General features: G+C 37.5%; 2 protein-coding genes across 13 annotated transcripts in view; one reads left to right on the top strand and one right to left on the bottom strand.

Annotated features, from left to right (window-relative positions):
• dip2ca (disco-interacting protein 2 homolog Ca) overlaps nt 1-7,230 on the top strand; it is an 82,539-nt gene extending 75,309 nt beyond the window's left edge. For all 10 annotated transcript variants that reach the window (XM_056738733.1, XM_056738735.1, XM_056738734.1 and 7 more), the window contains 6 exons: nt 1,685-1,746; nt 2,495-2,552; nt 2,631-2,705; nt 2,789-2,963; nt 3,289-3,412; nt 4,663-7,230. In XM_056738733.1, the coding sequence (XP_056594711.1) occupies nt 1,685-1,746; nt 2,495-2,552; nt 2,631-2,705; nt 2,789-2,963; nt 3,289-3,412; nt 4,663-4,915 (747 nt within the window). In that variant the 3' untranslated portion in view covers nt 4,916-7,230. The remainder of the gene's footprint in view (nt 1-1,684; nt 1,747-2,494; nt 2,553-2,630; nt 2,706-2,788; nt 2,964-3,288; nt 3,413-4,662) is intronic.
• A 44-nt stretch (nt 7,231-7,274) lies between these two features.
• Nucleotides 7,275-21,001, bottom strand: zmynd11 (zinc finger, MYND-type containing 11). 3 transcript variants are annotated; one of them, XM_056738745.1, is made up of 17 exons: nt 20,817-21,001; nt 18,526-18,657; nt 18,253-18,412; nt 16,769-16,792; nt 16,421-16,453; nt 14,777-14,938; nt 14,547-14,624; nt 14,319-14,411; nt 14,149-14,236; nt 13,996-14,051; nt 13,358-13,435; nt 13,156-13,274; nt 12,190-12,424; nt 11,257-11,325; nt 10,870-11,166; nt 10,466-10,651; nt 7,275-9,069 (listed from the first exon to the last, which is right to left on the bottom strand). In XM_056738745.1, the coding sequence occupies exons 2-17, from the start codon at nt 18,639-18,641 to the stop codon at nt 8,947-8,949; spliced, it is 1,917 nt and encodes a 638-aa protein (XP_056594723.1). In that variant the 5' UTR covers nt 18,642-18,657; nt 20,817-21,001; the 3' UTR covers nt 7,275-8,946. The 3 variants fall into 3 exon arrangements, with proteins under 3 accessions (XP_056594723.1, XP_056594722.1, XP_056594724.1); XM_056738744.1 differs by having other exon boundaries at nt 20,886-20,983; XM_056738746.1 differs by lacking the exons at nt 16,421-16,453; nt 16,769-16,792 and having other exon boundaries at nt 20,886-20,983.
• Between the last annotated feature and the right edge of the window lie 4,694 nt (nt 21,002-25,695).

Here is a 25,695-nt window from a genome sequence, read left to right on the forward strand (position 1 = left end):
AGATTTTCATATGAAAATCTTGATGAATTTAATGCATTTTGTATTTAGCTGTTACGTTTTCTAAAGAAACCTTCTGTAAAATTGTTTATGTAATCTCTCACTAAATTGTATTGTGTTTTATGTTTATATTTCATTATTTTTATTTGATTTCAGGTTTATTTTTATTAATATATTTATTTATATAATTTGTTAATATTACTATTTACTATTTAATACGGTCTTATTTTATTACTATTTATTTTCCTTTTACATTTAAATGTATTCATTTAGCAGATGCTAATGAGTATTTGACTATCATAATTAATTTTATTACAAAAAAGTATCCATATACATCCTATACAAAAAAAATCACCATTAAAGTTGATCAAATACATATCAGAGTTTAATAATATTTTATGTATATTGCACGGCCTTATTTGCAAAGAGTTTTCAGGTTCGAACTGAGTCCAGGAAAGATGCCCACATTGTGATTTTACTACAGTTCGGTGAGATCCAAGCATCCCTGAATGAGATTGAGCTTACCTGGACACCTAGATCAAGATATTTGTGTTATCATACAGCTGCTGTATCACACCAGATCATAAGAAGTGTTCCTTTAGTGAAGTCCTCTGTAGTTATAGCCGTTAGATCTGATCCTGGTTCCCCCACCCTCGGCCGCCACATTGTTTTGCTGTGACATCACAAACAGGCGGCTTTGTTAGGAACACGATTGCCTACACACGAAATATCACAGACGCTCGCACTGTATGAGTCAGTGAGCTCAAATGCGTCTCTGAGGACGCAGGGCCGATACAGATACAGGGAGACCTCTGCTGGAAGGTTGTTTCATCTGACACTCAGTTTGGTTTGTTTCGTGCTCCAGCGATTGAGTTATGATACATTCTCATTCAGATGGAGCAGCGCCTTCTGAGTGCCTCATAATGGCACAGTCAATGCAAATTCAATAATGATCAGTCATGGAAAATAATGGCACTCGTTTTAGCGTCGAGATGATGTATGTTCATTTGCGCTCGCAGACAGCCTTTGTTTGTGTTTCATCTCGATATTTCTTCGAACTGTATTATCAAAGCAAAATAATGCAGAGCGGGGCGAGCTTTGTCCTGGGCAGGATAGTCTTTGTTTTATAATTTCGTTTTTTTGAGACATGACGCGGATATTCATAACATCCTTCACTTATTTTTATTTCAGCACATTAATCTCTGATCCTTTCCTGTATGTGAAGGCAGTTCTCGGTCACTTAGAGCTTTAGGATGAATCAGACTTGAGTAAAAAAGTCAAAGGTCTGGCTCTACATAACTAGAGGAACAGGGATTCAAGGAACGTTGTGATATCTGGAGGCTGTGCCGGTCATCATCTTCAGCTCTGCTTCATAAACACCAACACATTTGTCATTCAAGCTTCATAAACAAGTCTTATTTCTGCTCCGCTATCTGTAACTCCTCTGTTCACGGCATCATTTATTACCCTTTCGGCGACGGTGTAAATTTGGGGTAATTTCTGCAACGGTTTGCTGCTCGTCTCGCCTGTCTTTTCCCAAACCCCTCACTTATTTTATTGATATCAGATGTGTGTGTTTTGTAGACTCGAAAACTAACTAGTTAACTGCTTTAGCAGGTTGGAAATTGATAGTTTTGTGAAAGTTAGTGTGTACGTCTGGTTAACTGTTGCATGATGGGTATTTCAGGGGACGTCAGGACCGGATCCAACTACAGTGTACGTGGACATGAGAGCTCTACGACACGACAGGTGAGAGTTAAACAATATCTATATAGACGGCTCCATCGTCACGTGCCTGGCCCGAAGTTAACTTCCAGTCTCTGTTTGTTTAAAATGTATTCATTTATTTTATATTTAATTTATATTACTATTTATTGTATTGTATATAAATTGTATAAAATTAAATGAAAACTACTCAACAGTTATTCGTTGTAGAGGTCTATTGGAGGTTAAGTTTGGGCCACGTATCGTTTGTTTTTGTTTTTGCTGCTGAAACAGTCTACTGAATAGACAAGCATGCTATTTATATTTTATTCATATTAATTTGTAATATTATTTAATATATTTATTTTTATTGATATTATTATTTTACCGTATAATTATAGTATTCAATAAACAATTTGTTGAATTTGTTGTGTATTCATTTTATTAAATAAAACATTTGTTGGTCCTGTTTAAACGGTCGTGTTTACACAACCCGTATGGTACATTGACATCTAGCGGTTGAGCTTGAGCAAAGTTGGACTGTCATCTCAAGCACTTATCGTGGCCCACCGCCAACATACTAAATCAAATCCCAGTCACAATATTTGCTTTTATTTGAGGGAAACGTATCCAGACAGCAGCATTATTTTATACTTCCTCACTTTGTTATATCATTTTGCTTATTCATGAGTGTTACAATATCTGTTTTACAAAATGTCAAGTCTAGTTCACTCTGGTGTTTACGAGCTCATAGTTTTGTGATGAAAGCAACAGTCTGTTTGCTTCTCCTCAGAGTACGGCTGGTCGAGCGAGGCTCTCCGCACAGTTTGCCCCTCATGGAGTCTGGAAAGGTACCTGCTGGACTCTTTACAACAACAATGCTTTGATTTGAGCTCTCATGGCAGTAAAATTGATGAATCTGTTTTCAGATTTTACCCGGAGTACGAATCATCATCGCCAATCCTGAAACCAAGGGACCCCTGGGAGACTCTCATCTAGGGGAGGTGAGTTCATCACAGAGGAAATAAATAAAAGGACTCGATGGAAATCTTTTCAATTGGTATCAACTGTTTTTTTGTCTGTGAAGATCTGGGTTCAATGCGTCCACAATGGCAGCGGTTACTTTACGGTGTATGGAGACGAGGCCCTGCAGTCCGATCACTTCAACTCTCATCTGAGCTTTGGAGATACTCAGACCATATGGGCACGTACCGGTTACCTGGGCTTCCTTCGGAGGACCGAGCTTACGGATGCAAGTGGAGGTGATCCCAGCAATGCATTTTCGTACAGAATAATGAAGATTTCCTGATTTGCTCAACTTCAGGCCGTCCAAGATGGATGACATTGTTTCTTCAGTAGAATATTACGATTTTTAGCGGAAACCTTGGAGATTCATAAAATAAAAAATCACTGCTACTGTCACTTTGATTAGATACAGGTAGTGCAAAATGAACCCCCCCACGGTTCAAATAATCTTCCTTTAATGTTCCATTGAAGAAAAAATGTCACCTGCACCTTGAATGGAAGATTTGGAGCAAAATAACCCCTTAAGTGCTGATCATACCCTGATTCTGAATTTGTTTCCAGAGCGGCATGATGCTCTGTATGTAGTCGGAGCCTTAGATGAAGCCATGGAGCTGAGAGGAATGAGGTATCACCCCATCGACATCGAGACCTCAGTTATACGCACCCACAAGAGCATCATGGAATGGTACGACCTTCTTACATATAATTATGTTCTGTTGAGGAGATACGATTCAGTCAAAATTAGGGCTTAATCGATTAATCGAATCCAGAATAAATTTTCTTTTTAAATGTGACCCTGGACAACAAAACCAGTCTTATGGGTCAATTTTTCGAAATTGAGATTTTATATAATCTGAAAGCTGAATAAATAAGCTTTCTATGGAGTTGTTAGAATATGACAATATCTGGATGAGATACAACCGTTAAAAAATCTGAAATCTGAGAGTGCAAAAATAACTAAATATTGAGACAATTGCCTTTGAAGTTGTTAATTTGGGAACTGTGGCAGGACTTCCACTCACAAAAATATAGTTTTTATATATTAGGGTAGGAAATTTACAAAATATATTCATGAAACACGATCTTTACTTAATATCCTAATAGAAAAATCTATAATTTTGACCCATACAATGTATTTTGATCTTTTACTAAACATGTTCCCGTGCAAGACTGGTTTTGTGATCCAGGGTTATATATGTCTATGTACTGTGCATACTTATTTTGTGTTTATAAAAACAGACACATACATGCATATATTTAGGAAAAATATAGAAAAATGAATAAACACGCATATGTGTATGTGTTTATACATACAAAATGAATATGCACGGTAAACAAACATATATAATGTAAACATGAACTTTTATTCTGGATGCGGTTCATCACAATTTATTGCTTGACCGCCGCAGTCGATATGAAATATAATTGTTGTAAAGAACATATTATTTTTGGCAACATTTTTGACCCTGTCTGTGAAATGAAATTAGAGCATCAATTTAGTCGTCGCATAACATGACAAAAATAAATGTGTTTATTGCTGTAAGTAATAGATTACAAAATAGATATGATAGTTTCCGAGAGTATTCAAATTGTCGTTTAAAATTCTGGAATAAATGATTTTAAATACAGAAATTAATTATTTTATGGACACCAAGTTGTTATTTTCCCTAAAATAATTATTATTTTGAACAAAATTATCGAAAATGGTTTCCTAAACATTGATTCTAAGATGTATTGATTAAAGATATCAAGGCTAATGACAGAACGTTCTTTACATAATAGAATGATTTTACATAAAATACAGAATATATATATACATATTTTTAAATGACATTAAATATTTCATTAAACACTTGATTAATATTGCCTTGAAATACCAAAACAAATATATTAGAAAATAGGTATTTTAATACAATAAATCTGTCTGCGTTTCAGCGCCGTGTTTCCCTGGACCAACCTTCTGGTGGTGGTCGTGGAGCTGGAAGGTTCAGAACAGGAAGCTTTGGACCTGGTTCCGCTCGTAACTAACGCAGTTCTGGAGGAACACTACTTAATCGTGGGCGTGGTGGTCGTGGTGGACATCGGCGTCATTCCCATCAACTCTCGCGGAGAGAAACAGAGGATGCACCTGCGAGACGGCTTTCTGGCCGACCAGCTAGACCCCATCTATGTGGCGTATAACATGTAGCACGAGCGTATGTGTATGGAAGCCTTTGCTGCGTATGTCTGTGCGTGTTTTGGCGTCTGCACACGACTGGTTTGGCGTTGTTCAGCAAATACCGCAAAACTCTTACAGGAAGAACTTTTTTACAAAGCCAAATCGGCAGAAGGATTCAAGTCCCCCGAAGGCCAGAAGAATCGCCTCTGCTTTCGCTTGCGTGCGTGTCGCTTTGTTTTTACGTGAGGTGTTGCGACGTTATTCATTTTTATTCCACCCTACACGAGCGAAGGGTCACTTTAAATATCTGCATACTAAACGTGCGTTTTAAGTTTGCCGATTATTCGGAGGAACTCGTTGAACGTATACATTGTGTTATCAATAACCCTGGACACAATTTCTGTCCTGTTATTTTAAAAAGGTACAAAAACAGATCTGTATGTATGTCGCAGCCGTCCTTCAGCAATTTGCCGGTTTCAACCTTTGCAAATGTTCTCCGACAGCAGAAAGCAAAATAGAATAAGACCGTCTCCCAGCTTTTGAAATCCCATGTTTCATTTCATCGTACAAAGCTGGTGGCTTAACAAAATCGGTTGATATTGTGTAATTATGTACAGATAATAGTTCTTATTTATTTTGCTCTTTTTAGAATCGATGAGCGAAGACATTTGGAAATGTTTTCCTCATTAAATAATATTGCTGATATAAAACATTGTATCATCTTGTGTGAGTAGTATCACATCAAGCATATGTAAAAATATAAATATACATACAAATCTATATATAAAAAGAAAAGTATATATGAAATAAGATGAGCTCCAAATCACCAATGAGACGTTTCTAATGCAGTACTTCCCACTTGCATGGTGTCTGTTGGAAAATCAACTGACTGATAGAGGAACGTTACCCACAAATAATACAAACTCATGTTACACTAGCGTGTAGCTGGAACAAAAGCGTTTTAATTGAAATCACATCGCCCACACCCTAAAATGTGCCTGGAATTTTGTTTACATTGTTTCTGCACCACAATTCTGCTTCTTTGTTCTGTTATGTTGCTCCTTGAATTGAGTTTATAGCTTTTGTATTGTTTCGAGTGTTTATCATTATTTATTGCCACAAGCTTTTTACACAAGTGTGTTTTTTGTTGATCGCTCATTCAATGGTTTGTGTACTACGAAACATCGCATTACGTATTTTTTTTCAGTGGTTTACGTGTCCTCACAGAAATACGGGCGCGACGCATTTTCATTTATAATGCGCCAAACTGGTATTTATGAAAGATTTACACGAATGCCTTTATTTTCTACCCCTCACGTGAAATGATTTTTTTAATCGGCTTGTTTGGGAAATACATGCCAAAGCCTGTTGACTGTTGGCCCGTGCAATACAAGCAAAGCATGAAAAAATGTCTAACGGGCAGAAATGCAAACAAAAATCGTGTGAAGAGGAAAAGAGAAATGTGCCATTCTCTACCATGTACCAGCTGCATTTCAATGTTATTTACAAACATTAGAATCGTATCAAATTCCTATTCAGGACTGTAAGTATTTATCACGTCCTGCCTGTCGACAAATGTAACGGCAGAGATCATCGATCACTTTATTTCCTGAAGGTAATCTTGAAGATGCAGTGGTGGGAATCGTACTGCAATGTGATATCAACACCGATTTACAGGCAACCTTTTCATTTTTGGGGATTGGTGTAATAGACGTTACCGTCTATGTGGACTGAGTTTACACTTATTCACGAAGTGACGATGCAATGTTCTCTTTTTGTGTTCTTTTTTTAAATGAAGTAAGTCTTAACATGTCTGGAAGATCTACAACCGGTTTCACAGACAAGACTAGTCCCAGACTAAAATAAATCTTTGCCTGTTTTAACTGAAGAAAAAAAACGTACCCTGACGTATCTTAAGATAAGTCAGTGCCATTGTTTTGTCTCAAGATGCAAACCAGTGATGTTTTTTCGAAGGCATTTCGATAAAAGAGCTTCAAATAAACCAAGGTCTAGTCTTGTCGGTGAAACCGGGCCCTATGGTGTTGCCATTCCCATACAAAACGGAAATCTCTCCACAAGAAAAAATGTGCACATAACTTTCAACCTGTGAAGTTAATTCCCTTTTTCGTTGGAAATCTGGACTTACGTGAGAGAGTCTGCATGGTGTCTGTAAATATCGTTGGTTAGCGAAAAAAAGACAAAAAACAATTTATTTTGTATGGTGCAGGTGTGTTTGAAATTCTGTTTTGTACACATGATTAAAAGTATTAAATGACACTTTTATAGAAGCCTGCTTTGGCCTACCTTCACACAATATGGTGCAATAAAGTGCTTTGATTGGTAAATTTGTCATTATTAAATTTGAGACTAACAAAATAGCAAAACCACAACCGGTTGATATGTTTATTTATACATAGTACTGTTACATAATGCAGAAAGGGGAAAAACGTTTACACCACGTTGTAATTCGTATGCACATGAAAGACAGGTGTTCTTTAAGCAAACTTCTCGCAGGGTGTCGGGAATTCTCAGTAGTCATTGTTCTGTACGCATAAATATAAGTTAAAAAATTACATTTTATAAAAGGGTTAACTCGCGATTACAAAGTGGCGTCAAATGATCAAGAGACTTACTGCATCACCGATGACACGCAGGAACGCAAAACAGAGATCGGAAAAAGGTATACACAACCTGGTTCATGCACACTGGAATGGAACATATTACCGTTATATCACAAATAGTTTTCCTTTACAGACTTTTTTATCAAATACATCATAAATGCGCTCAGGAAATGTACATGTGCTAACGTGCAAACGTCATCAGTCACGGTTAGCGGCAAACAGGTATTTACATGTAGTGCAACGGTGAGGTTAGGATGGGGCGAAGACAGGAGGTGGACAGAAATATGGATGTAAACGCATCCAAAACTTGTGAGAGAAAGGATAAAAGGTGCACAAGTCTGTGCAAAAACATCCTACATCCTTCAGCTGACTGCTTCTCCACATCTAACAGACATATGCTTCTCAAAAACTTTTTTTATTAAACATTTGTTATTGCAATAATTACTCTTGAAAAAAGCAGTTTTTCCAAACATGAAAATGTTGTTTGATAAATATTTTTTTCCAATATCTCATATTGTTTATGACAATTAACTATCTGACAACATTTGTATTTTCGCGTTAACTATCCTTTTTAATTCTCCCTCAGGTTACAAAGTGCAGGAGAAGCCCATGAAAGGTCATTCTCGTTGATAAAACCCCAAGGTTTACCCTTTAGCCATAATTTCTGATTGTTTAATTCGAACTGATCTCCGCACAGTCCGATTCAATTTAACGAGATCATTACATCTGTGATCCACCTAATGTTCATTCCGTCTGGAAGGATTTGGCTATGCCCACACAAAAACTGGCATGACTTACACACACGAAACTCACTAAAGATCCCACTTGGCGAAAACGGAGCGCGCGTGAGCTACAGAAATGGACCCAGAATTAGCAAGTCGTTTTTCTCGTTAAAAATTAAAGGTCTAATTAAAAATGAAATGTGCATATTCATGCATGGAAGATTGTATCGTTCCGACAGACATGACCTGCCATCTTTAAAACCCTGTTCCCAAAAAAGACACGTCACAAGCACTGATCAAAACCAACCGTCGAGTTTAAAAGCACCAACTTCACTCAATGCAGGCGGCTGACATGATTCGCTCATTATAAAAAGTCAAATATCTACATAGCTTAAGATGAAGTCGTTTAAAAAGAGGACTAGCACTTCACGTTTCAGCTAGTCAGTATGTAAGCGAGGCTGTTTTCCATCATACAGCAAATAAAAGGATTAAAAGCAAAAGAGAGATTCAAAGTGATATTGGAAAATCCAAACGTACAACAGTCTTCGGGAAAGTCCTGGTGTCACTGCCCGGTTAGCATTCACCTCCTGGTTTCAAAGTGTTCAAATGCCGGCTACGAATGAAGAATACAAGGGCGAGGGGGTAAGAATTTAAGAGCTCTATTCAATAGCGTGGCTCGCAGAGGTGGAGTCTAAAGAGTGGGGTGGTCAGGCACAGCTCATCTCTTCCGGCGGCAGGTACGCTTGTGGTCGGCGTGCCAATGCTCCTGCTGGCATTTGATGGAGCAGTATGACGTGTTCCAGCAACAGTGGTACATGGCCTCCTCTTCACAATTGTAACACTGAAATTGATAAAAGAGTCAATATTGAGAAATGTTTCATGTTAAAAGGGGGGCGGGATTTGAAGTGGAATTTTTAATAATTGTATTTTTGAAGCTAACCCTCTTGCCATTAACTCACCCTATTGCCATTTCAAACCAGTAAAACTTTCTTCTGCAGAACGCAAAAGAAGATATTTTGAAGAATGTTCAATGGTGGTACCTATTTAGTCAAATGTCAAAGTCAAAATGTGTCGATGTTCTTCCAAATGACAAGAGCTTGAGTCAATGATGACAGAATTTTTGAGTGAACTATCGCTTTAAGGCTGAAGAATCATTTCTCATTTCAGGAAGCCCAACTGGTCAAGCATTGCATAACGTGCATCACAAAAACACAAATTAGAAAATCTATACCTTGATTGGACTTGCTTTGGATAGAAACATCTGCCAAATGCATAAATGACTGAATGAATTATTTCTGTCTGATTTTGGAGGTGAATCATGGTCGGGTCAAGGTTATGTATTAGGATATAATGTATACACAACAATGATGTACTTAAAACAGAAAGTGTGTATTTGAAGCATTTGAAGCATGTTTTCAAAATAATCTCTGTTCACACAGATCCACGGAAACAGCGCTGCATTATTTATGCCAGACCAGTAGTTGGCGATGTAGTGCACGTTTGCATTACATCAAAATTTGACAAAAACATGTAAAACAAGTGTAGTTGTGCATAAATGGACAGCTTAAACATTTTTTTTCATTTTTGTTACACTTTGAAACCCTCAAAATGCAGTTGTTGTGTAAATGAACAACTAACTACTCGTTTTTACATTTTTAGTGTCATGTAAACATAACCCCAGGATAAGGACGATGTTTATTGTAAATATTGTTTCAGGACACACAAAAGCTGTTTTTAAGGGAACCGGCTCAATTCATCTGAATAAGAATAACACACGTCAACACAATCGTATTCCCATAAACAGTAATTGCTCGTAACTTCCTCATGCTGTTCTCAAAGCTCCAACGATTCTCAGAAGAGAACGTCGAAAGTTCAGGTGAGTAACACACAGAAGAACAATTATCACCTAACAAATGGTTGAACCTATAAATAGTTTATATATAAACAAGACCATGCTGAGCAAATTAGGACTTCTCAGAGAAAGAATCATCATCTAAGCAAAGAAATCTACACTTGAAGATCTAACGCTCAAAGCATAAGATAATAATATACACTATCTACCTGGAGGATATGAAAAATCTACAAATATGGAGTCGCATTTTAATACATTTTACATTCAGTGAATTCAGAATATTAGACTTTCAGTCATAGATAACAAGATCTTCGTCTGGCAGATGACTTGCATCAAAACAGCCGAGCTTTGGAAAACACTTAAAGTGCTGTGAAGGTTTACTCACCCACTGCTTCTTCTTGGTCTGGGAAAGAAGTTGTTTGTGCTGTGCTACCATCTTCTTCATCTCCTCCATTAGCTCCTCTTTGCACTTCTCTTTCACCTGTTTGCACTTTCGTTCCATCTCGGCTTGTGTGCTGGACACGGCTTTGCTCACCGCCTGCCTTTTCTCTTCCTCCATCTCCGCTCGTAACTGTAAAGTCAACCGCGCGCCAGAGTTAAATAAAAGCGTGCCATATTTGGCCACATTGCACAGCGACTAAAATAACTTTATTTACAAATATCATGTAAATAGTAAAGATCCACAAAAGCGCTTAGTTTGGCTTGAGCTTGGGTTTCTTTGACTCTGGCCAAAAGAGGGCGCCAGAGAGCGATACAAGTTTAAAACTTTAAGTCAATTCATGTCCTCACCTTGTCCAAGGCTTCTTTCAGAACACGTTCTGTCTCCCGTTTGTTCTCCGCCTTCATCATTTCTTTCACGTCGCCGAAGATCTTTGTGTATTTGTCGTGGCACATGTTTTGGCAGTTGCCCTCGTTGACTGTCTGCGTGCCTTTGTGCAACATGCGGGGGGTCGGTGAGGAAGAAGAGGAAGACGACGAGCCAGACTTTTTGGTCTGGGTAGAGACGGACATGCGCTCGGGCTGATGGGGAACGGCCGTCGGGATCTCTTGACTGGAACTGACGGCCTCCATCTCCGGCTCCGGTTGCTAAAATATTTGGTAGATGCTTTATTCAAACCCATGATTTTTACACTGTTACCATAATACTCCTTTAGATAAACAAGTCACAAGACAAACCTCTTCTTTGGGCTCAGGGACTTGGGACCGGCGGCTTTTCTTAGATTTGGGTTCTTGGTTGCCTTTTGACTGCAGCAAACACAGATGAACAGCGAAAAATGAGGACACCAGATGCTAAATAAAGTGAAGCCAGTCTTGCCAATGTACATGTTCAAATAACAGAAGCTTTCATACAAAATCAGAAACAATACAAAATATGAGTCATTAACCACAAGAAAACAAGATAGGCAGCAGTGCAACATTACACTTTGGTAACATTTTACAATGTTATATACATTACATTAACAACAGTTAATGTAAATAATTAATAGTTAACATGAACTTATATTTTACAGTATTTTTTGGTAAAGCTTAGAACTGCTTCAATATGTATTTTTTACATTTTTAGTGTTTTATATGTATTAATTTTAATGTATTATAAACTAACAATGGACAATTGCATGTTTAGAAAATAAAAATACACCAAATATACTTTATGCTTAACAATAATAATATAGTCAAAAATAGGTTTGGCATATAAATGTAATGTAAAATTATAAATTAAATCAGTTTGGATACGTTTAATAAATAGGTAATAATTTCATAATCACCTATACTGCTGTAGCTGCATACCAACTTTAAAGAGATAGTTCATCCTTAATTAAATTCAGTGAAACTGTTTGGTTCATTTAAACATGAAAATCCTTTCATTTATTCACCCTATGTCATTCCAAACATGTATGACTTCTTCACACATAAAAATATATTTTAAGAAATGCCTCAGTGGCTTTGTGTCCATACAATGGAAGTCAATGGGATCAATGTTGTTTGGTTACCAGTGTCTTTCAAAATATGAATCACTATTCAGTTTTATCCAGCAATAAACATAGTACAGGAACCTCATAATTAGTCTAAATAAATAAACAAACATTTAAAGTCACAGGAAAACCTCACCTGCTCATTGGATGTCGAGGAGATGCTTGACTCCGCCTCCTCCACTCTGTCTTCCCGTCTGTCCGACCTATCCTGCTTCTCCTCCAGCTTCCCCCTCCAGGTGCGACCCTCCCTCACGTATCTCTGGTGCTGCTCCAGTTCATCGCATGCTTTCTTCCAGCCGGCGCTGCGCTTCACCTGCAGCTGCTGCGCGCTCACAGAGATCTGCTGGATGTTGTCAGCGGGAATCCAAGCCCTGGAGCAGAACACACAAACACACAACTGTTTCAAACCTGCTCTATAAAACCAGGCATAAAGGAGATTAACGTTTCCTTTCCACATTTTGGCTTCATCCTAAACTCAAAGAGTCCGAAACCTTAATCTCCTGATTCTCGATTTATTAAGGGAATGTTCTGCGGTTTGATTTGCAATATTGATATGCTTTGTGATTATTTTACAAGCAATTTTTGTGATCTCATATTAGCACAATACATTTTTTAATGACATTCTTCTGCAGAACGCAAAAGAAGATGTTTTCAAGATTTGTTGGGAACCAAACAACATTGTTCTTGATTGACTTCAATTGTATGAACTCAAAACCAGGTGACATTTCTCAAAGTATCTTCTTTTAGGTTTCACAGAAGAAAAAGTCATATACAGATTTAGAACAACTTGAGAGTAAAGAAATTAGAAAAATGATATTTTTGGCTGAACTATCCCTTTAATGGCCTAAGTATTTCTGACAGAATTTCATTGCGATGTCTAAGTTTATAAACACATTTACACTTGTTGTGATCAGTTTTTATGAAAAAAAGATAAATAATATAAATAATCATTAAATAATAAAAAATATATAAGGGACATTTACAAAAAACAAATGTATGCTTTACCTTATACAGTCATAAAAATTTACCCTAAAATCTTGATTCATGTCTATGTTGTTGGTCCCTCATGTTTCTCTTGGATCTAGAGAAACCTGGGCCTCACCTTTGGTGCTGGTGACCAAAGAAACGGACGTCCACCTGGGTGCCCTCCCTCTGTAAAACTTTGGCCGGCCAATAACCGAAACCTTTCATCCTGGCCCAGACCAACTCGTGATTCGGAGTCTAAACACACAGACGCACATCCTTTAATACCATACCTTCACAAATCACAATAGGACTGTGAATGTGTGCGCGGCTGTACTTACACACGGATAACAGAACCAGTTTTCAGGTCTGGCGTTCGAGAGATAAAAACAATTTCTGCACAATATTAACTCGTTCAGCTGGAGAGAAACAAATCCACAATGTTAAATTGATCCTACATTTCCTGTATAAATAAGCACAAAATCGTTCATACATTGAAGATTCAGTTCACCCAAAAATGAAATTTCTGTCATTTACAAATATATATAAATGTCTTGGTTCTGATGCACACAAAGAAATATATTCGGAAGAATGCTTGTAACCAAACAGTTCTTGGCCACAATTGACTACCACAGTAGGAAAAATTACTTCATGAATTGCATTGTTCTGTCGAACACAAAAGAAGATATTTGGAAGAATGTGGGAAAGAAAACCATTCTGGGGCACTTTTGACTCCCATTGTCATTTTTCCTACTATGGTAGTCAATGGTGGTTCCAAGCACCAAATATCTTTCTCTGTGTTCATCAGAACAAAGACATTTATACAGATCAACTCGAAGGTTAACTAAGACCATAATGTCATTTTTGGGTGAACTGTCCCTTTAATGTCAAAATGGGTTAAATAATAACAGCAAATCCTCAACCGAGTTTGTTAAATGAACTAAATAGGCTTAAAATTCCACTGTTTGCATGCTCTGACCTCATGGCACGTGTCATTATAAAGAAGTCTGGCGATTTCGGCCTGATCGCTGTTCACTGTTAACAAAGAGTGTGAAATCGGTCAGGTTACTACTTAAGTGTCTATGTGCTATTTCATAAATCGCATCACAGATGCAGAGTCAGACCCGCTCACCTCCGTGCAGGATGGCTGTGTTGTGAACTATAAGCTGAGCGTCAGCCCTGAACTCCTCAAAGCTCTTGTAGTTCTCCTCTGAGATTTTCTGTGAGAGAAGAGAGAGCAGAGATTGATGGGAGATCAGTCCGTACCCCGCAGCGCTACAGATGTTAAACCGGTCTGCGTACCTCTTGTATGTTATCCACATCCAGAGGTGTGTGAATCAGCCTCCTGTAGATGGGCTGCTTTGACTCTTTGCCTCTTTTGTGCAGGTCCACAGCCTAAGAAAACAGCATCAAGATCCATGCAAAGTTTTAGATGATTTGCATAGCACTGCAGGATAGAGGTGCGAAAAACATGCCACGTCTCTAAATGCTTTACTGGGATAAAGTGTGAAGCAGAACTGTGAATCGCACCCTTTCCTTCATGCGGCTGAGAATGAACTTCAGATACGTTGTCATTTCCTGTTTTTTCAGATTCTTCCTTTTACTGCCCTGTAAACATCAACACATTTCACTGACAAGGTTAGCCACACTTTAAAAGACACTTCACAACTTTAGTGCATCAAATGAATATGAATCAGTTTGACAAAAAAGTGCGACTCATAGATCAGATTTTAATCGGTTCTAGTTTTTTCTAGACTCACCCTGCAGATGCCACACTGCCAGTGGGAGGTGGTGTCCCGTGGCCGGTGGTCCTCCGGCACACAGCGGAGGTGGTAGACGCGGAAACATCCGTCACATTCCATAACATCTCCTGGAAGGTGACACTCAAAGCAGTACCAGTCATGACTTTCCGCCTCCCAATCCTAAAATACACAGAGTAAAGTAATGCACATCCCAGCCCACCTGGGCCACACTGTTCTGAACCACACTTTCCACATTTACCACTTTTCATATTGCGTTCATTTGCGTTAACAACGTAAGGTGGGTTCGATCCCAGGGGATTGCAAATACCTATGTAAAATGTATAGGATAAAGCAATGTAAGTCGCTTTGGACAAAAGCGTCTGCCAAATGCCTAAATGTAAATGTAATATCCTGCAAATAAGATCTTGGGACATTCATACAAGATCAGCCCTCTTACTGTGTAAAGCTTTAAAATATATGAAGAGTTTGCTTCCAAAATGAGATAACTCACAAAAATCATGTTTTCTTTATTATATTATAATGTATTTACTGTGTTAGTTAGCTGTTTTTTTTTAAGTTATTATAAATCAAATGCAGTTTGATTGATATTATTTGGAATGAACAATAAAAAAAAACATGATTTTTGAGTTATCTCATTTTGGAACCAAACTCTTCATACACTTTGGACTTTCCCTTAGGAATGGCTCAGTGACATCTCATTAACTCTGAATTTTAATATTTATACTTCTATTAACCAGACCTTCAGCTAAAAACCAAAGTATGAGGGCTTCTCTTATTCGACCAAGCAACCAAGAACGAAAACCCAATTTCTTCAAAATAATAAAGATCTAACAAACAAGCAAATGTTACTCAGAAGATTGCAGGGGTAGATTTCGTTTGATAAAATGAGAAGAACAGACAAACGTTACGTTTTTGCACATTTGGTTAAATTTAAGAGGCAACATTTGCAGCATGTTCGAGATATCTTTATATTTCTAGTATTCTAATATTTCTTAAATCTCTCAATTGGTTATAACAAGTAAGGGTTGATTAAAGCCGTTTTAACACTTATACAAACGTACAAATCCAAATCATGAAATAAATGAAACCTTGAACACCAAGAAATGTTTTGTGTGGGAAATGGGAGCAATCACATTCTCAAATTCCACGATCACAATCACCACGTTCACACCATCCTCTCCAAATCTCTCGCTTCGACACTACAGACCTCAAACAGTCACACAGTCCAAAACATTCTCGATTCGTGTAACGTCAAAACAAATTCTGAAAGGTCTACAAACAAAAGTCTATATTTAAAAGGGGTCTAACTCAAGGTCAGAAATCAACAGAAGTGATATCGCATTTTTTTCTAGACCTAATGATGTAAATTATTGTGTAAAATGCGCCATAATAATTTTTTAAAGGTAACGTGGTTTAGTATTAGAAAATGTATGATAGATTAATTATTACAATGAAGCAAATGAGCATGTAATGTGTGAACATAAAAAAGAAAATATTACACGTTAACGTACTGTCATTTCTGACACTGACATAAACCCTGAAGTATCAGACGTACAAATCTCACACAAAAATAACGGTAGGTGATTTCACTTTGAAAAAATGTGTTAATGGTGTGTGTGAGTGTGTGTGTAACATACGCACATCTGCAAAAGGAGCTTCAGAGAGCGCAAAAGGCTAGAAAAAGAGAGAAATCACTAATACTGAGCATCCAGTGACAAAACAAAGATACACGATAACTTCACACAGCACAGCTCTGAATGCAATAAAGCTGGTATCAGTATCAACTTTAACATTCTTGTCAAACAAAAATATCCTAATACACAGATCAGGAATGATACATTTATAAACTAAAATACAGATTTCAAGTTTCTGCGATCCTGTATAAAGGTTCATTAAATTCAGGTGCTGTCCCATGTGTAGGTTACACATACTATTAAATAAAGTGTAGATTATTGGTAATAAAAAAAGTCACAGTTAATATGGACGTACCTTGCCTTCTTCCGACATCTGCTCCTGCAATTGCAAATGATCCAAAAAACATTGTTTAAAATCCTAATCTGACAGCTCGGGCTGAATCTAACCACTGGCGTTCCGTGTTACGGACTCGCGGGTGGGTGATCAGCATTCACAAAAACTAAACTTGTTAAAGGGTACGTTCATCCCAAAATCTAATTTGTGTGATTTTTTTACTCACCCACATGACGTTAATCATGTTTGGAGACCTCCCAGCGTCTTCGGAAAACAAAAATATTTAGGTGACATCCGAGAGATTTCAAGGCCTCCTCATAGACATAATGGTTGTGGTTGTCAAGGTCCAGAAAAGTATTAAATACAATGTTAAATTGGGCCATCCGCTCATAGAGGCTCAAAATATTTTTTGGGAAGCGACGACAATGCTTTATGTAAAAAACTAACAAAAATAACGACTTTAATCTATATATTCTCCTCTGTCTTGACAGTCTATAGTGCGCGTTAACAAAATCACTTCGGCACATTCGGTTGGGCAAAAAAGTGCAAGTCTTCCTAAATATCGAAATCATCATAAATTTTGTGAAGATCAGCTTCTATACAGCGTGCGCCTTCTTCTAAACACAGAGTTGCGCTTCCGGGTTATCAGTCAGAACGCCAGCGTCTCCCCTCACCGAATGCGCATATGCCTCGAAGCGCTCACGTCAACACAAATAATAGACTGACAAGCCAGAGGAGAATATAGCGATTTAAGTTGTTTCATTGATTTGTTTTTCGCACATAAAGTACTGTAGTCGCTTCAAAAAAAATCAATTGAGCCACTATGAGCAGATGGACCAATTTAACAGAGTCTTTAGGTCTTTTCTGGACCTTGACAGCAACTATAACCATTGTGTCTATGAGGAGATCTGGAAATCTCTGAGATGTAACCTTTTGTGGTCCTAAGATACCGGTAGGTCTCAAAACATGTTGAACGTCACGTGGATGAGTAAAAAAAGATGAATTTACCCTTTAACCTCAGCTGCTACATACAGTACAATTCATAACAATGTTTTACAACAATAAGCTTTCTTTGACTTCAGACAACACATGACTCATAAGACCAGAGTCTGTAGAGCTATTTGTGACTTTAACCCATACCCCAAAAACAAACACAGTTTCCTTTAAACGTTCTCTCTCTCAGACAACAGAGGAATGTCTCTGTGTGCTGGTGAAGGTCCTGAAACATCCCCATATTCCATCACATTGTATATAGAGCCGATGCCTTACTGTTAAATGTTCTCCAGTGGTATGTTTATTTTATTTTATATAAGCTAAAGAACCAAACAAATGACCCTCAACAATGGTCTACTTTCCAACATAGTACTGTTTCATTTCATGTGAGCGTGTCTTGATGGTATTAACATGAACCGGAAAATCTAAGCAATGTTTACCTTTAACATTTTTATTTAGGAAGTTGGTGGATTCAAATGTTATGTTTAAACATGCTCTGGTTTATGTCTCACCATCTCATCTCCGGGTAGCCAGTATCCCTCCTGCTCGATCCCAGCTTTGGATCCCTTGCACCCAACCGTGAGGGTCTCCACCACCAGCCCATCTTTCACCGCGAGGACCAGCTGCCTGGCCGTGTCTTTCGGGTGCATCCCGTACACACGACTTAAATACCTGCATGGAAACGCACACGTGAACTGAGACGTCTTCAAAACATCTTCAATGATATTTACTAGCATGTCTTCAGATATTGTGAGACTGTCTGTAATGAAGAAAATGCAACTTACTTTGAGATTCTGTCCATGTTTGCGATCTGTTTCTGGTTCCGGACGACTTCGATGGCCGACCACACGTACTGGACCACTTTGGGATCCGCCTGCCTCTTCTTCACCAGCCTCGACATCGTAGCCAGTTCCGACCTGGAGCGAACACAGACAATATACAAATATATATGTATATGTATATACATATACAAACTCAAGCAAAACAGCTGATGATCTCCAACTCATACTAACCACACTACAAGCTAAAGAGCTTTGGTTCTTGCATATCAAAGAAGCAAAATGCAAATATTTGTTAGTTTTGCCAGTGACGGCATCACATTACCAACCACGTCTCTGAGGACCACGTTTCTTTTTAAAAAATGGCACCACATTTTAATAGGACAATAAACACTGTCATTCACACCAATGCTTGCTGGATAAAATAGTTTATTTACTTCATCTAAGTAATAAACAAAATGTGGTTCTGAACCCTTAAACAGCTCACAGGTCTGATTTTACGCATCACAAAATCCAGAAAGAAACAAACAATCATGAACCATTTTAAACACATATATTAAACTCTGACATAAATGTACTTGTTGCTAACTGGAGAGAAGAATTAATGTGATACAAATACAATTACTAATGTTTATACTATTCTGTTTTATATGTTATGCTTAAACACACTTGACAATTTGTGAACTTTCTATATATCTAACAGAGTTTCAATTAAAGTCGCATATTGTTGAGCAAACAATGTTGAGTATGATGTAAAATCTAGGTCCTCTCAGCACCTTCTGCTTTATTTCACTGTCATCTCGAAGACAGATTTGCAATGTACAATAAAAAACAGAAATGTGACTTCACACTTGGAACATAAGTGTTGATGTACCGTCTGCATTAGATAACAACTAACAACACCATCAAACAAAAAAGATTAGATTAAGCGTCAGAATAAGATATTAAAGAAAGAGTACAGAAGAGATACTAAATCTAGTCCCTCCCAGCATCAGTCACGAACATCAAAAGTGCTTCTATAAAAGCCCTCAACAGTCTGCATCTGCAAAGAACTGCAGAATTTTTGCTCTCTCTCTCTCTACGTGGCATGACGAACAGATAAAAATGACTGTCACATTCATTGCATTTGCCAGATGGGTCCTACACAAAACAAAGAACAAAAGCTGATTCATATTCTGTACGCTGTGACTTATTCGTGACAATAGATGAAAATGTGTTTGCAATAAAAATAATACAAACAATAAACGCCTGGAGTCCTAACCCTAACCTAGGGAAAATTAACCATGTTTAACCATAATATGTGTTGAGAAACTATTGCAATACAAATGCTAATCGTTAATACACAAAACTAGTTAAATTCCATTAGGTTGAAGCTGATCGTTTTTTATTGTTAAGCTTTCCTGTAGCTCAGTGGTAAGAGCATTGCGTTAACAACGCAAGGTTGTGGGTTCCATCCCAGGGGATTGCAGATACCTAAGTATAAATAAATAGGATAATACAATGCCAAATGCATAAATGTAAATAAACAAATGTGACACAATTTCATTAGTAAATGTAATGAAAAAGTTGAAAACATAAAACGTTTGTGTGCAGAAAAAAATTGTTTGTATTTTACAACTAATTGGATTTGACAAGCGGGACCTGTTCGCTTTATTGCGCAATACGCAGAAATGATATAAACCAATGGCTTCCTCATTGAACGTAACACTGTAACTTTTTGTAACAATTGTAACTTTGGCTCGCAATGTTTCATTCCAGCGTTGTTAATATGTTACCAGTAAATGAAAGCCACAACAGATGTTTTAATGTATCCTCAAGCCGCTCGTGTGATCCATTAGCAGAGTGCTGGAATGTACGTGCAGATCGGAGCAAAACGCGTTAAGAAACGCGAGAAACGTATTCAATAGATCGTCAACCGATCTTATTAGTGATATGAATCGGGTCCAGATCGCGCTCTCGGCCACGGTGCCAAAAAGAAACAACAAACGTTTGTCTACGAGTCACAAAACTATAAACATGAGGGCATCGCGAACACGCCACCTGGTTTTGACACCCGCGCGAATCGTTTCGTGGAATCGAAACGCGACGATTCAGCTTTAATAACACAATCCGATTGCAAATGGAGGAAAACCCTTCATCTGTGCCTAGACATTCTTGTTGGCTGGTTGGTGAGCTACGCGGACGCCATGTTGATATCCCTCCCTCGCTTCAAGACAAAACCAACCAGTTGGGAGTGGATTTTTGTTCCCCTTTGCAGTGAATGTCATCAAATCGATCCGGTTTACGCGTCTACTTACCGCCGCCCGACCGCTGATTCAACGCCTCGCGTATAGTCTCACTATAGGATGTAACGCAGCGCTGCTTACATTTGTGTTTCCGGAGTTAAATGTCAGAATTGTGGTTGGTTGGAGGAGCCCGGCCACAGTTGAGCGCTCGGAGGGGGTAAACACACACTCGTACACTAATACACACATGCACTAGGCCTAACACACGTACATACGAATTCGCAGGCTGTGGGAGAACTCTAGTGGCAGGACGCAGGAGTTGCACGCTTTGCACGTCTCACATTGAACTGATGAGCAGCTGGTAAATGTATTTTAAATGAAAAATCTTCAGATGAAGCAACTTGAAAAAAAGACCTTTTAATTGTTTTAACGAAGAAAAAAATGATTTTGAAATTGTGATTTATAACAGTAAGATTCGTAATGGTGTAAATGGAAACTATAATGGTCTTTACTATGTGTGAATGAAATGCAGGTCGGAGACAGCTGCAAATAAAAAAAGCTGGAAGTTGGTGGGAGTTTAGCTGCAAGTGGGCTGTACAAACCTCCTGAGGATTTCATGTTGTGTGTTGTAGTATTGGTTCATGATCCACGGATGGTGGTGGTATAGTTTGTGTTTTCCCATGAACAATGTAATATTTACCCCAACTCACATGAAAGGGCGGCACAGTCTGATGGTTGCATAAAATGTCAGAACAGCAGAAGTGATATAATACTTTTAATAACTGCTAACAGAGAAAAACTGAAATGAACATATTTTTGTATATTAATGTAAAGATATTTATGTTGCTGTGTGTTTATTTCAGGAAAATGTATTATGCCGTGCTGGCTGTAATTTGGATGCAGAGAATTTCTGGTGGACTAAAACACGATTTGTTCTTTAAAAGCTTTATTCATAAAAAGCTCTATTCTTCGTTTTAGTTTGATTGTATATTCATTATATGCATTTTAACAAATTCTGATGAAAAACACTATGACGAAACTGTAATGATTAACATATGATAGAAAGTTCATACTTGTCTAAAATGTACACTGCTGACTTTCAAAACCAAGAAGTCGGTTCTCAGAATATCAGGCTTATTTCATTTATAATCAAAGCTGGAAACAGAAAAAAGAAGGCAGGTTTCAAAGTACCAACCTACCCATCCCAAACCCAATGCTCAAACCACTAGTTGGCCTGATAACTGTACATGTTTGAAGGTGAAACATTTGGCCAGGTATAGCAGGGGAAATGTTGTCTGTCAGCTCAGAAGTTTGCTGTCAGATATCTGCTTGGATGTAATGTGATGGGTTTTATTGGGGAGATGTTTACGACCCACTGGAATCAATAAAACAACATTAAATACTGGAGTAATGGCTAAAACACATTACATAAAGGAATTGTGCAATGGTTTTAAAGGTAAACTGCTGATGGTTCATAATGGTGTTTATTAGGGATTCACCTATACCATTTTAAAGACAGAGATCGAGTATCGATATTTTCCTCTGGTTCTCACAGATACCGATGCTTGTACCTTTTCACAACACAGTGAGACTAATACCAAAAATAATAACTTTATAATTACAAACAACTCCACCTTAAAGACATTATGAAAAACTAATATTTTATGTGCTTTTCACAAACTTTTAAAGCAAATTTCACAACAAATTTCTGTCAGTTCTGTCAGTTTTTTGCAGAAGGTATGCTAGTAACTTTCTGTAAATTGAATGTACAGTTTTGTTTTAAATGTATCGTCATTCAAGAAGTTTTAAAATTTTTAACAGAAAACGAGAGCAAAATGCTTATGAAGAATGTTATTTTTTGCAATGCTGCTGTGCAAATGCCAGTCTGTTCTTGATCATTTTAAATTTTGATCAAATAATTGAAAACCGACGCCAAGTGGTCTTCCGATTCCCTCTCTCTCATCCTATAATTTCCTCTCTCACTCTCCACTGTCCTATCCTTATAAAGATGCATGAAAAAAAGCTAATTGGAAAGTATATGAAGCAGTCATAAACCTGATGCAAAGTTTTACAGTGTAGTTTTTAAAAAAGAATTCGATTTTTTTAGCATGATATACATGAGCACTTATAGCTAACACCGGTATGCATCTTTAAAATCGGTCACAACCTGTCATTGTCCTGTACTTGGGATACGATTCTATTTGTCAAAATTTCCAAAGCCCCACGCACTTACAATGCAAAGAAAAATCCAGCAGATGGCATCAAAGTAACGTATAAAGAACCCCACCGAACAAAATGGAAGGCAAAATAAACAGCACTTGACAGAGTAAACTTCACAGACTGAGCTCAAATAACAATATGCATAACAAACAACTAAGCTGACTTTGTTATTATTGCTTCATTTATTCTGCTTCCTGTCGTTGTAAATGGCAGGTTAGTGAAAGTTTGGCATTCTCTGTCATTCTGCTGGTCTTTTTTCCAGTATTTCTCTCTATTATTTACAAAGTAACAGGAGTCAGACACTGATGTTTTATTGCCCATCATGAACACAACAATTGAATACCAGTTTTTACAAAAGTATTACAGGACTGGATGTAAAAGTGGAGAGAGGACAATTATTCGCGGCCTGAAAAACAGTCCTTTCAAGGTCAGTCCCTCCTGAAACGCAGTCAGATATTTTAGATTTGTTCATTTTATTGACATGCAAAGTGTCAAGCTGTTTTACCATACCAGCTATGTGGATTGGAACTCAAATGTCCACAGTTTTATTGGAGGCCTTTCATTGCCAAATCTATTTGGATCTGAGCTTGCTTACATTTCTCCTACTTTACTATCACAACAAATTGTTGAAAAATGTAAACACATTTCTTTGACCAAATGTTTGTCTTTCTTTCTATTATTCTGGCAAAGTCTGTGTAATATGCCCCAGTTCAAGGAAAGTATGTACAAGAATGAGAACGGTCAAAAGACACAGAATCATTCCATTCCCCATTTTCAGAAGCAAAGGCATTGTTTTTTACAAACCATACAGGGATGAATAATTTGAACTGTCCAATTGATTTGGCCAAACAGAAATTGTATCTCCAGTACCCTTTCTACAGACAACATGGCAGTTTTAAAACCCCGATTCTGATGTTTTAAAAGAAACATTCAGACCCAAGAATGTTTATATACACGTGTGTATGTGTGAAAAATTATCATTTGGCATCAGTTGTACAGTTAATGATCTGATTACACATTTGATGTTATTCAAATACAGAGATTTCATATTTCTGTAGCCTCAGATCTGTCTGCTCGGCACTTTCTTCTGTCGGTGTCCTCACTTCATTTTTCTTGGATAGACTTGGTAAATGATGCACCTGCTTTCCTGGTCTGTTGTTGAATCTCAATATAAGGAGAAATCCTGTCTGGATTTCATATTAATATACACAGCTCTCACAAAGTGCATTTTTGGGATAAAACGCAGGAGTGGGCGAATGAACGAAAAAGCATATTAAGTGCAAAATCCATAAATTACGATGAAATACATGTCAGGATTTTCCTATGTTAAAAAATCTTAAGTGCAGATGTTCTGGATTTAAAACACTAACGCTCCACATTACAAATCATCATGTTTACATGCACAATAAAATCTGTTAGTTGTCAAAGAACACATTCTTTGGTTAATAGATTGCACACCAGAGCTTCCATATGATGATAATGTCCTGTAGATATTGAGAGATCTTTACAACTCTTTGATTTATTTGTATTAACCTGGCTAACAGTTGATCTTTGCATTTGTATGAAATGCATTGTGGAAGATCATATTTATGTGATTTTCATTAAAATCTTTATTTGGTAAGATCATGTATATTGCATATTATTGGCATGTTAAATCCTTGCATGCATCTCTAGAATAAGTTGTTTATGAGTAAAGTCCCCACTGGATGTTATGTATTTCAGAAATTATCCTCTCTCACACTGGTCATTTCCAGTATTTTGTCACTGAATTTTAAGTTGATTGGCTCAACTTTACCATTTCAGAAAAAAAACAAAAAGATTGCTTAATGTGCATTATACAGTACACGTTGTATGAGTGTGCATACCCCTTGGCGCTGGAAGCCATAGTCCTAGTTTGCTTTTTCCAACATTTGAGAGATGGCAATGCATAACTTACAGTAAAAAAGACTTAATGGCATGTAGGAGGCTGAAGAATGTTGCACCTTGACCTCCTATATTCCAGACACATTTCTCTTTAAACTCTGTCACGTGAAGTTACATAACCTGACTGAGAGCAAACGTGGTAATGAATTATATTTTTTAGGAATTGTACTTCAGTTCTGAGAAAGTTGTGATCTATTAAATGTTTTCTTAGCTTAAGTGACCCGCATGCCCAGTGTCTTTGGTCTTTAAAAAAGGTCTACAGACTTACCTGTTTGACATAGTCAGTGCTTAAATTGAATCTAGTTAAAGCAATAGCATTTGTATTTATAGTTTATGTTTTGAAAATGTGATCACGTTTAAGAGTGTACAGTACATAACCTGTGGTTTGTTAGGTAAACCCCAAAACTTTGTCTTCAAAAGTTGATTATAAAATGGTACTTGATTCCGATTGTTTGAGCAGAGTTCTAAGCCGTTATAAAATGCCCCGATATATATCGGCTTACCCCATTAAATATCCTAAATAGGCACTTTGCTTCTGCTTAGTTGTTATAAAATACACTGTAACCCAACGCTTCGCCGGCCTTATTGCTTTATTAGTTCTTTCCTCTGGTCAGTAATAATGTTGAAATAAACATTGTTCAACATATTGCCAGTTATTTGATGCACATCTGCTTTAATTTCTACTGCCCAAAAGCACAATGAAAAGTGTGTAGGGTTTTCACACCTAGCCAAACAAAGAAGTCAAAATGTTTAGTTACAAAGGCATTGAGCTACAGTGCAATCTTTTCTCTTTATATTTCCATTTTTA

Source organism: Triplophysa dalaica, chromosome 23 (assembly GCF_015846415.1).
Source record: "Triplophysa dalaica isolate WHDGS20190420 chromosome 23, ASM1584641v1, whole genome shotgun sequence".
Taxonomy (NCBI): Eukaryota; Metazoa; Chordata; class Actinopteri; order Cypriniformes; family Nemacheilidae; genus Triplophysa; species Triplophysa dalaica.